General features: G+C 48.0%; 1 protein-coding gene across 1 annotated transcript; it reads right to left on the bottom strand.

The window, feature by feature from the left end:
- Positions 1–3,222: 3,222 nt before the first annotated feature.
- Positions 3,223–9,474, bottom strand: LOC129208938 (cytochrome P450 2C19-like). Its single transcript, XM_054832478.1, has 9 exons — positions 9,262–9,474; positions 8,774–8,936; positions 8,142–8,291; positions 7,676–7,836; positions 7,110–7,286; positions 6,452–6,593; positions 5,838–6,025; positions 4,474–4,615; positions 3,223–3,805 (listed from the first exon to the last, which is right to left on the bottom strand). Exons 1-9 carry the CDS (start codon positions 9,439–9,441, stop codon positions 3,624–3,626), a joined length of 1,485 nt encoding a protein of 494 aa, XP_054688453.1. The 5' UTR covers positions 9,442–9,474; the 3' UTR covers positions 3,223–3,623.
- Positions 9,475–10,372: the final 898 nt, after the last annotated feature.

Here is a 10,372-nt window from a genome sequence, read left to right on the forward strand (position 1 = left end):
TGACTGTCTGTCTTTGTGAGTTAGTATGAGCCCTGGGTGGTTGGAGTAGCCGCAGGGATACCCAGCTTCCTGGCCTTGGTCCTTGCAGTCATCTTGGTGGTCTGTGTTCTCCAGCAGAAGACCTACAGCTGGAATCAGGTGACTAACCTTCCATCTCCTGGGTGCCTTGCTACTTCCAAGCCTAGACCTCCACATCAGAAACCTGATTCAACACCCTCTGAAGTTCTCGGCAAGTTCAGGACCACATCTCTAGGCACTCAGACTGTCTCTGCTGTTTCTCAAAAGCTGGACCTCAGCTTAGGAGGTGCAGGTTCATAAGGATAAAAGAGAATTTCATATCAAAATACTGAGGGGGTATCTCCAAATTATCTGTTAACTAGCAGGGAATTAAAAAAAAGAATCTATCACAACTGTTCTTCAGGGGATTTCTCTGTCATTTCCCACAGGAAATCATTCATTTAGGGATCCTCTCACTCCAAAAAGGCGTTACTTAGCACCCAAAATACTCCAAGGTGTTTCATAGTATGTATAGCTTGGTCACCTTTTTTTTTCTGTATTCCAGCCCATGGCGGGGGGTGGGTCTTTGCACCTTGCCTACCTCCTCACTGCTGGAGTAGAGTCAGGGGTTTCTGTAGCGCCATGCTTCCTTCCTCTGGGGTGAAAAAAGCACCCACATCACCAAAGAGATAGTCAACCTGCCCATGGAGGAAGAAAGCCATGAAGCACTCTTGCAGGCCAACATTGAAGGAAAGGGCCCTTTCCTTCCCCTGCCACTTTACAGATGTTTTTAACTAGCTCTAATAATTGCACAGATCTTTCCTTACTTCAGAAAGAAAGGTGTAACAGTACGTAGGGAGATGACTTCCCTATAGTTGTTGTTGGTTAACATCATCCTTTTTTTTTTTTTTTTTTCTTTTTCTGGGTGTAAATGTGAAAGTGAGGTTTTTCCCCTGTGTTAAAAGACCAGACAGATTTTGGATATTCTAGTAAGGGCAACACTCAGGCATAGAAGTTTCCTCCCCCTCTGCAAGGTCATTCTTATGGGCAGGCATCAAGGGGAGCCTGTGATTGTTCCAAATGAAAGAGCGTTTTGGCATCCAGCTTAGAATATGTTGGATATTATCCCCGATATTATCCCCCGTGTAGTTATTTATCACCTGTGTCCTGAGTTCTGGAGCTATTTAGTAACAGAACGTTTTATCGCTGCCCTGTGCTGCTTATGCAGTTGTTTGTGAATTGTAGCTAGATGTTGTTTGTCACTGTTTTGTTCATTGTTTCAGACGAATCAACATCCCAATGGGCAGGAAGAACATGAATATGAATCATCCCCTCCCAGACCTCCAGACGTAAGTAATCTTTTAAATGATTCTCAACATAGCACACATGCTGCTGAGTGAGTTACTAAATGCAGGACTGGCTTTAAGGGTAGCCCTAGTCTAACAGAGAAGCTTATGGTAAGCTCTCTCCCCATGCTTGCCTGGGGCTCCTTCATGACTGCTGGTTTTGGTTGCATGTCTGTCCATTTGGTGCAATCCCAGATGAAAGGCCAGCAATGGTTTGCCATTGTTTCAGAGTACACAGGCATTAAAGCTGCATCCTGCATGAACAAAAATGGAGGGAGAAAGAGGGATGAATCTGACATGTGAGCAAATATGATATTTTCTTCAAAATACTAGCAAACATTTCCAAAGAGAGGTGGGAATTCTTGCATACTGTATTCTCTGTAGTACTCACAAGATCTCTGAGTACCTTGTGACAACCATCACAGAAATTATATTTTGCTCCTAGGACTTTTATATGACCATGATGCAGGCGACAACAAATATCTATGTAAATGAAGATGCAGACAAACACCGCAAACCAGACATCCAAAAACAACCAAAGCCCATGAGGGTGAAGAAACCCAGAAGAGAGCCATCTGTGGTGGAATCCATTTATGAAAACCATCCGCCCTATCACTGAAAGCAAAGCACCAAATAGTGGCTGGGACCAGAAATAACAGACACTAGCCTTTTCCTGGACACTAGGGGTCACACAGTTGCAGTTTATGAACAAGAGAGTTTCCTCTTTGTGCATACATGAAATTCTGTGAAGGACAGGACAAAGAGATTCTATATGGGGAAAGAACTTGTTCGCAATGATGCCTCTGAGACATGGAAGCAAAATGAGATTCCCCTGGAGTACCCAAGCTCTCTGGGAGAGATGGTTTTGCTGTCCTCCTAAATTTAAATTAATTCATTTTAATAAAGAACCTTGCAGTGATGATGATGGTAGAAAAGAGCAGCCAGAGAGTTGGTTGGAGTCCCTGTCAGGTGCCTGAGCTCCTTGCAACAGCCTGCAAAGACAGGGATGTGCTTTTCATTTGGCAGGAGGAGTCCAGAACATAAGTGAGATGAAATGATATGCCCAAGAAAACTGGAAGAAAAATGCAACTCTAGCTGCAGAACTCAGCACTCGTGACGGCAACTTACCTTAGTTCTCAGCAGTTCCTTACCTGCAATGTCCTCTCACTTGCACTGTTCTCTCCTCTGTACCTTGGCATTTCAGCTGTGAGGTGGGGTGGGAGTGTGATTCAGGCAGGAGACACCATCCAGAGGAAAGATCTCCTCAGCAGCTCCATCTTGACTCATGTGGGGGTGCCAAGTGGCCACAATGACAGGTGGGGTTGTGCTGACAAATGCCTCGAGGAGAGCAGAAGGCCTGGGGGAGATGGTGGGAGGAGGACAGAGAGGAGCCATAGGGAAGGTGCTCCTAGCTTGTGGAAATGCTGGGCCATAGAGTGCCTGAGAAATGAGAGAAGTCCCCAGGAGCAGCCACAGGTCCCACCAATGGGATGAAGGCAGCTGGAACTTCAGCCTCTGAACTGTGGGGTATGGGAGCGCTCTCCTCCAGGAGGGATGCTGCAGCTATCCTTTGGCTGTGGGTAGCAGGATTGGCAGCCCTAAGAACAGCAGATAGGGCTGCTGATAGCCCCCAGGCCACAGGACCCCCTTCACCTCCCACACCATGAGCCTTCCCAACTCATGTAGTGCTGCAACTGGCTAGGGGCTCCTTGCAGGCAGCAGCAGTGGGTCTAGCAGCTGAAGCAGGCAGAACTCTTGCCCCAGGAGGGACAGCCCTTCTCAGAGGGCACTGGCCGCAGGTGCTGTAGATGTAGTCTGCAGTGGAGGAGCAGATGTGGGCACTGCCCCAACCCAAAGAAAATAATGGCTCAGACCCCCATAAATAGATTTTTCTTTATTGGGTCACTAACATACACACATGCAGCACTATCCATCTGCAAAGCGTGCTGCTTTTAGTAGGACATGTGCTGCAGGAGAAGCAGGTTGTGGGCAGCCATGGGAACTGTGTTTGTGAGAAAATCAGCTGTTTCATGCAGCCATTGTGCTCAATGAGCCCATGGACAGTGCAACAGGCTGCAGTGTCACCCAGGGCCTCCCTGCGATGTGGTAGAGCAGTTCTGGGAGGCTTTGAAGTTGTCTACTCTGTGCATGTACCTGTGTTTGGGCTGCCTTCCTGGAAGCTTTGGAAAGGTGGGCCAATGCTCCTGCCATTGGTTTTGGTAAGGGAGATGTAAAGGAGTAGCCAGGCTCAGGACACTGTAGAGAGAGGGTTTGTGCTTTTCAGCGAGGGAGAGCACAGAGCTGGTAGTCAGGAGGTACGTTGCCTGTCCCACTCAGTGTTGGGGTTATGTCGAGTTCCTGAAGGTCGATGACAGGCTTCAAGGTAAAGTTCTGCAAGATGGTGGCTATGAGTAAGAATATCTCCATGCGTGCCAGGCCTTCTCCAGGGCATATTCGCTTCCCTGAAAGCAAAACCAGCAAATAGCACTCAACAGGTGTTGCCAGAGTTTGTACTAAGCAGATGTGTTGCGCAGCTTTAGCAGGCACAGCCGCAGCAGTGAGATGACTGTCAGAGTTGCTAAGGACATTTGCAAGAGAAGAATTTGGTGGAGAAAGCCCCTTGGTAGTTTGGTTGGGTGTGTGAAGGAAGAACAGGAGTAGGACAAGTCTTAAACGTGGAGGGGGTATCACAGGAGGCAAGATGAGAGAGACCAAAGTGATGTAAGGCACGTGTGAGAAAACAGAGGGCTGGGGCTATTGGTAGGTGAGTTGGTTGCATGTACCCTGAGACGTACTTAAGAGGTACTGGGGAAAAGTGGAGCTACCACAGAAAGACAGGTTGGTTAAGTATAGGAAGGTGACAGGTATCTTAGAAAGTGTCAACGGGTCTGATTCACATCATTACATTGGCAACTCTAAGGAGGTTTGGGGAGCCACCAGGCCCAAATAAGATGGGAGATGCAGCTGGGAAAGGGAGCAGCAGGGAAGAGTTTTCCAGAGGATAGTGAGCCCCAAGGAAGCACTTGTGCACCATGCTGGGAAGAGGGAGTGGTGTTATAGGGAAAGGCAGGGTGGTCTCCAGAGGAGGAGGTGGACAGAGAGAGGAAGAGAAAGAAAGCCTGTGCTTTACCTGCTGAGAAGGGCATGAAGAACTCACTCTTCCTAAAGGTGCCATTCTCGTTCAAGAAATGTCCAGGATTGAACTCATTTGGGTTTGGAAACTCTTTACTGTCATGAAGGACAGAACTGAGGATGGGAAAGATTGTGGTGCCCTGAGGTAACACAAGAAGAGTAGAACATGAAGGGGAGGTTAAGTTAGATCACTTAAATCCAACTGCCTGCCAAGTTAAGACTGAGCTTCCCAGCTCAGCCCTACCAGTGCCTTTGGTTTCCCTTTGGGGACCCTTCCTTTGGGAAGGCAGCTTTAGTAAGACCCTGCTAGATGTCACACCAGGGACAGTTGTTGGCTGCTCTTCCTGAATGCTCCCTCTCACTTTTGGACCATTTATCCTCACCTTACTCTGGTGATCTGGGAACACCCCACATAATTCTTCATCTTTCTTAGTGTTTCACAGTAATGAACTTGTAGCTGCACTATGTTCCTACTTTTCTGCGAGCCTCCAAAGGCAAAAGTACACAAGGTTGTGAAAATGAAACTCTTTTCCTCTCTCCTGACGAATTTCTCCTGCCACGATCCTCCTCCTTCCCTCTTCCTGGCCAGCCATTGATGGGGGGGGGAAAATATAAATATTCCAGCAGTGATGATACAAGAGCCCTCAGCTGGAAGCTGAGCAGTTCCCCAGATCCTGCCTTTTGATTTTACACAGACAGCTGAAAATCGAAATGCCAACAGCTTGTGTGCTGCTGTTCCCCTGCTGTACAGGTCACCCAGAAGATAGGATGTAAAATCAGCATTGCTGCAGTGGGCCAGGCCAGGTCATGGGTTGCTCTAGCCCATCAGCCTGCCTCTGGCAGTGGCCAGCAGCGACTGCCTCAAGAAGTGTGTAAGAACAAGGCAAATGGGTTATGCTTGTTCCTGTGAATGCAAACATAACCTCCAGCACTTTGTGGCTCAGGGGCTTTCTGTGCCCAATAACTACCAACTGACTTTGCTTCCAAGCATGTGCACAGGCTCTCCTGGATGGTGTTAGGCAGTTCCATGGCTTTGCTGCCTTTTGTGTGAGGAGTCACTACTCTGGTTTTTTTGTGAACCCACTGTGTTTCCACAGATAGGTAAAGCTGCAGAGCAAGGGAGCAAAGGTGTGGGGCAGAACTACTTCCAGTCTTGGCCCATGGAGAGGCAACAAGGTGATATCCGTTTGGGACAACAAAGGGATTGCAAGTGAACTACAGGAGCCTGATGATAAAACCTTCATGAAGGGCTGAGTGACAGCAAGGTCAGGCCACAGCTTTTCTAGCTTCTGGCTTGTAACTAACACCCTAAGAGCAAATGTGCTGCCACGTTGTTGAACTTGAGGGAGCTTGCCCACTAACCTTGGGAATGACGTATTCTCTGAAGCGGGTGTGTTTGGTGACAGTGTGAGGGAGAGCCAGGGGGATGAGGGAGATGAAGCGCTGGATTTCATGGACCACCGCATCCGTGTAGGGCATCTGGGTCCGGTCAGCCACACAAGGTCTTCGTGATCGTCCTACTACCCGGTCAATCTCTTCCTGAACTTTCTCTGCCGTGAGAGGCACAAACCATAAAATTGGTAAATAAAACCAAGCCTACCTAAACAGGTTTCCCTAAGCTGTCCACAAATCACAAATGACAGGAGAATTGAAGTTGGTGTTAGTAGTGACTAGAACACAAGTCCACTGCAGCCCATGCAAAGAATGTCCTCCTAGTGACTTGACTAAATAGGAGTACTGGGAGATAAAGACGTGGACACGGTCAAGTCCCTGGCTGTGAGGAGAGTGCAGCTGATGATGATGCCAGTGAGGCTGAGGGATCTCTAATGGCCACCCTGGGGAATGACAGTGCAAGGACTTTGCCCATTTGGGTAAAATATGAGAGAGAGACGAGAAATGTTGAGAGAAGAGTGTGGCGGTAGACACGCACCCAGCCCAGGGGAATAGCTAGAGAGGAAGAGGTCACAGACTGGTACCTTGTATCTTCGGGTATTTGAGAAGCAGCAGAAGCCCGTATCTTACAGTGGTGCTAGTTGTCTCTGTTCCAGCAATGAACAAGTCGAAGGCGCTGGTTATCAGGTTCTTCATGTGGAAACTGGAATTGGGATGCTCTTTCTCCTAGGGAAAAGGCTGGGCTGTTTCTCTGGCAGAGCTGAGAAAAGTGGCCCTTTCTTGTGTCATCCCAGGCCTTCCTTTTCACCTAGAGCTGTTGCATTTCTCTGCTAAGGTGCAGCAGCCATATGGGACATTGCAATGCTATCTTTGTGCCCTAAGCTCAACCCCAAAGCAACCTTCTCTCAAGCTGTGCACGGAATGGTATGTAGCTGCCTGTTTGCCCTTGCTGTGCCAACTGCTTTCCAGAAAAAGAACTACAAGACCAGACTGCAAATGTATCTGTGTGAGCAGATGAACGTCTTCATGTCCAAGCAGTTGCAGGTAGTGGCTGGTGAGTGTGCAGACCCAGAGCTATAAACTTTAGCACAGGCAATATCTGAGGTATCGTTGGTGTCTTCCCACCGCACAGCCCAGCTGCCTGGGAAGGGGTCATCCCAATGTCTGTGTTACTTCGGAGAGGGAAGGGGCTCAGCGTAGGCATGTTTGGGGATGAGCTGGGGCTGTACGCTGTCTCCTTACCTCCTGCATTTTGTTGAGGAAGCAGTCAATGAAATCTTGAGGGGAGCTGGGATCTAGGGAGGCTTGGTGCATCTTCACCTCCTCTGACACAAAGGCTTTTAGAGCATCAAATTCTGTGAAAATGTTGTTGTGTGGGCCAGGCAAGTAATCCAGGACCTTTGAGAACATCTGGTAGAGCTGGAAGGAAAGAAACAGGAAGGTCCCTTGCATGACCATTGCCCATCCTTCGATATTAGCAAAAAGTCTAGGAAGGCCACGACCTTCTCAACTGAACCAAGCAGAAGGGCTGTGAGGCTGAGCAGTCTGACAGGGTGGTAAGGGCTTGCTTAGTAGCAGTATGAACCTTAGAGGTGGAGAAGGGTATTCAGGACTAGGGGGAAGCTGCACTTAGCTGGCAAAGCCAGCTCCATTGGTGAGGGTGCTTCTTGCTCTTGAATGAATTCCCTCCTGTGCAGCAGAGCATTGAAGGGGACCTAGTTAGAAGACTGAAATGGGACTTTGTTGCAAGAGAGACCTCCTGCTACCCTGGGAGGATGTTGCCACTGTGAAATGGCTACTGAATGTACCTGTCCCCAGTGGGAGTTCATCATCTGAAAGATGTTGTTCATGTTGTTCATCAGGGACAGGAACTTCTTGTCTTTATAGTCATATCGTTTCCCAAAGACAATGCAGCATATGACATTGGAGACAGCACAGCTCAGCATGAAGGTTGGGTCAAAAGGTGTTCCTGTGATTTCAGAAAAGTTACAAACCATAAAACCAAACCAAACTAAACTATGGCTACTTATGGCTACTGTGGGTAACCTGACCTCTGGTTGTTAGTGGAAACACCAGATCACAGTCTCTGAGTGACACAGAAGGGTCCTCCAAAATGAACAGTATGTGATCAAGGAATTATTTGTTGCTTTGAAAAAAGGGGTAGCTGGTCCATGGACCAAACACATGGGAACTTCAATTCTGTGCTAAAGACATGGTCTCCCTTAATACAGTCCTCTTTTTGCAAACATAAGCTATATTAAAAATGGACCATACTCTTTGTTTTGTTGATCTCTTCCAGCAAGTGTTCAGTTTCATCCTGGATCCTCTCTTCAATGCTCCTCTTCCCCATTCCAAAGTTGCGCAGAGTGCTGAGAGCAAACCGCCGGACTTGTAACCACTCCTCATTGTTGCTAAAAACAATCCCTGCAGAGGAAGAAGGAAGAGGGAAGACTTGGCTTGGGTGTGCTGGGTGATGATGAACAGAGGCTCACAGTGACAGTGAACCCTCTTCCCTGGGAGAGCACTGACACGGTAGTGTCACAGAGTACTGTGGTTTGGAAACAATCTCTGGAGGTTCCATAGTCCAAATGCCTGCTTTTGGCCTTCTCCACCACATACCCAATCTCCTTGTGAGCAATTCATCACTCATATCTGCACATAATTTCCCTTGCTGCAGCTGGTGGCTGTTGCTCTTGCTCTTTCACTGCCCATTACTCACATCAATCTGGCTCCATTTCTCTGCTACTCTCTTTGTGTGGTGGAAGCCCACTCTGCCTTCCCTTATCCAGGTGGGACCCACTGACTCACCAGTCTTCCCTCATGCATGGTACGCTCCATCTCTAATCTACCAAACACACCCTCAGCCCTTCCCTTCTCCTCAGAAGGAGCTCAGTCAGCAAACATACCTAATCCATTGTTAGCTCTGTCTCCTATTGGCATGTGTCCTCTGGCAGCAAACTCATCTGCACGATCAACCAAGGCTTCTTTCACCACATCATGTCCATGCAGCACCACCACTGGGTCAGAGCCCAGGTGCACTGTGAACACTGGTCCATACTCTTCACTGAGCTGTCAACATATAAGAAAGAACATGGCCATAGAGCAGATAGGGAGGAGTTGAAAAGTGTCCTTGCTGCTTCATCCCACTGCAGGCAGTGCAGCCTCAGCAACCAGCAATGTCCAGATTTGGTCCTCTCATGATAAATCTGGGTGCGGAGAGGGTTCCCAGCTATGTTGTTGAACAACAATGGCAACAGCAGTGAGGGGGAGCAGCTGAGATCTCCATGACTTTTCTGCTCCTCTGGGATTGCCGCTCATCAAGCCATAGCCACAGGCTGTCCCACACACATTTCTCACCAACAGAAGAAAGTAAGAGAGAAGAAAGCGACCTTACCTTTTGGAGGGTTTTGGCCAAGTTCTTTGGTTTCACCTGCAGCAGATTACCTAGGATGGGAAGGGGAGCTGGTCCTGGCGGCATTTTCCCCTTTCCAGACCTCCTTCTCCATGCTGTGAAGGAGAGTAGGCAAGCAATGCAAACCATGAGGACAACAGTGGCTGCTCCCAGGAGCTCCATTTGCTTCTGCAGCTCCGGAGGGAGTGACTCTGGTTGCCAGAGCCTGAGTTTATATACTGAAGGGCTATGTTAGCTATGTTACCTCAATAGCAGATTTTGGATCATGTGGCTGAGTTAGTCAATGTTACTTGTCAATCATTTGCTAGACTGCCCTGCGTTATGAAACTAGGACTTCTCTTGGTGTTAATTGGTCATTGAAGACACGCCTTATCTCAAACAACTGAAGAGGCCAACAGAGGTTAAGAAATTTATAATGTGCTCATAAAATTTGTTTTGTTTATCCTAAAGATCATTGTTAAAGAGATCACACTAGGGGCGTACTCTTCTACTGAGGTGCTCCCAGAAATTCACTATCACAAGGGCATCTTACAAGTACTTCAATGCCATTTGGGTTTTTTTATTCTTCAGTATTAATTGTACAAGCTTTCAGTGGAGTGAGCCACTTTCACCAGCTGGTTCCTGAAGTCTTCCTGACATTATCAGTGGAGTTTACACTGCATGTGATGCGCCAAAGAACATGCTGACGTGTTCTCCTCAGTGCACAGCAATTGCCTCAGTCTCTCTCCCTAGGGGTGTCTGGCCTCACAAGAGAGGAAAGTATAAAATATTCATTTAGCAAGGGCAGAAAGGTCTCTAGACATCACAATAGACAAGAAAGGACTTGCTGGGAGAGATAAGATAAAGACATAAGAAAAAGGGACTAGACCTTGGGAGTCTGATCTCTTCAAGGTCTCCTAGAGGAGAGAAAGAGTGAGAGAAGTAGGTAGAGAAGAGAGCAATCAAGAACTTGAGACCGTCTCTGGGGAATGGCTTCCCAAGCTGAGACAGAGCTGCACTTGTGAGGGGCTGGGTATAGGTTAGTGGAATCTGGCAAGTAGTCCTTGCAATGACCAAAGAAGCCCACCCAACCTACTACTGGAAGGTGGCATGC

Source organism: Grus americana, chromosome 7, assembly GCF_028858705.1.
Source record: "Grus americana isolate bGruAme1 chromosome 7, bGruAme1.mat, whole genome shotgun sequence".
Taxonomy (NCBI): Eukaryota; Metazoa; Chordata; class Aves; order Gruiformes; family Gruidae; genus Grus; species Grus americana.

Bases quoted from the DNA above. Each gene is read 5' to 3' on its own strand.
- LOC129208938 (XM_054832478.1), bottom strand. From the start codon at position 9,441: ATGGAGCTCCTGGGAGCAGCCACTGTTGTCCTCATGGTTTGCATTGCT. The intron at 8,937-9,261 runs GTAAGGTCGCTT...ATATGTTGACAG, and splicing joins TGGCCAAAACCCTCCAAAAG to CTCAGTGAAGAGTATGGACC. The intron at 4,616-5,837 runs GTTAGTGGGCAA...GTGTTACCTCAG, and splicing joins GAGAATACGTCATTCCCAAG to GGCACCACAATCTTTCCCAT.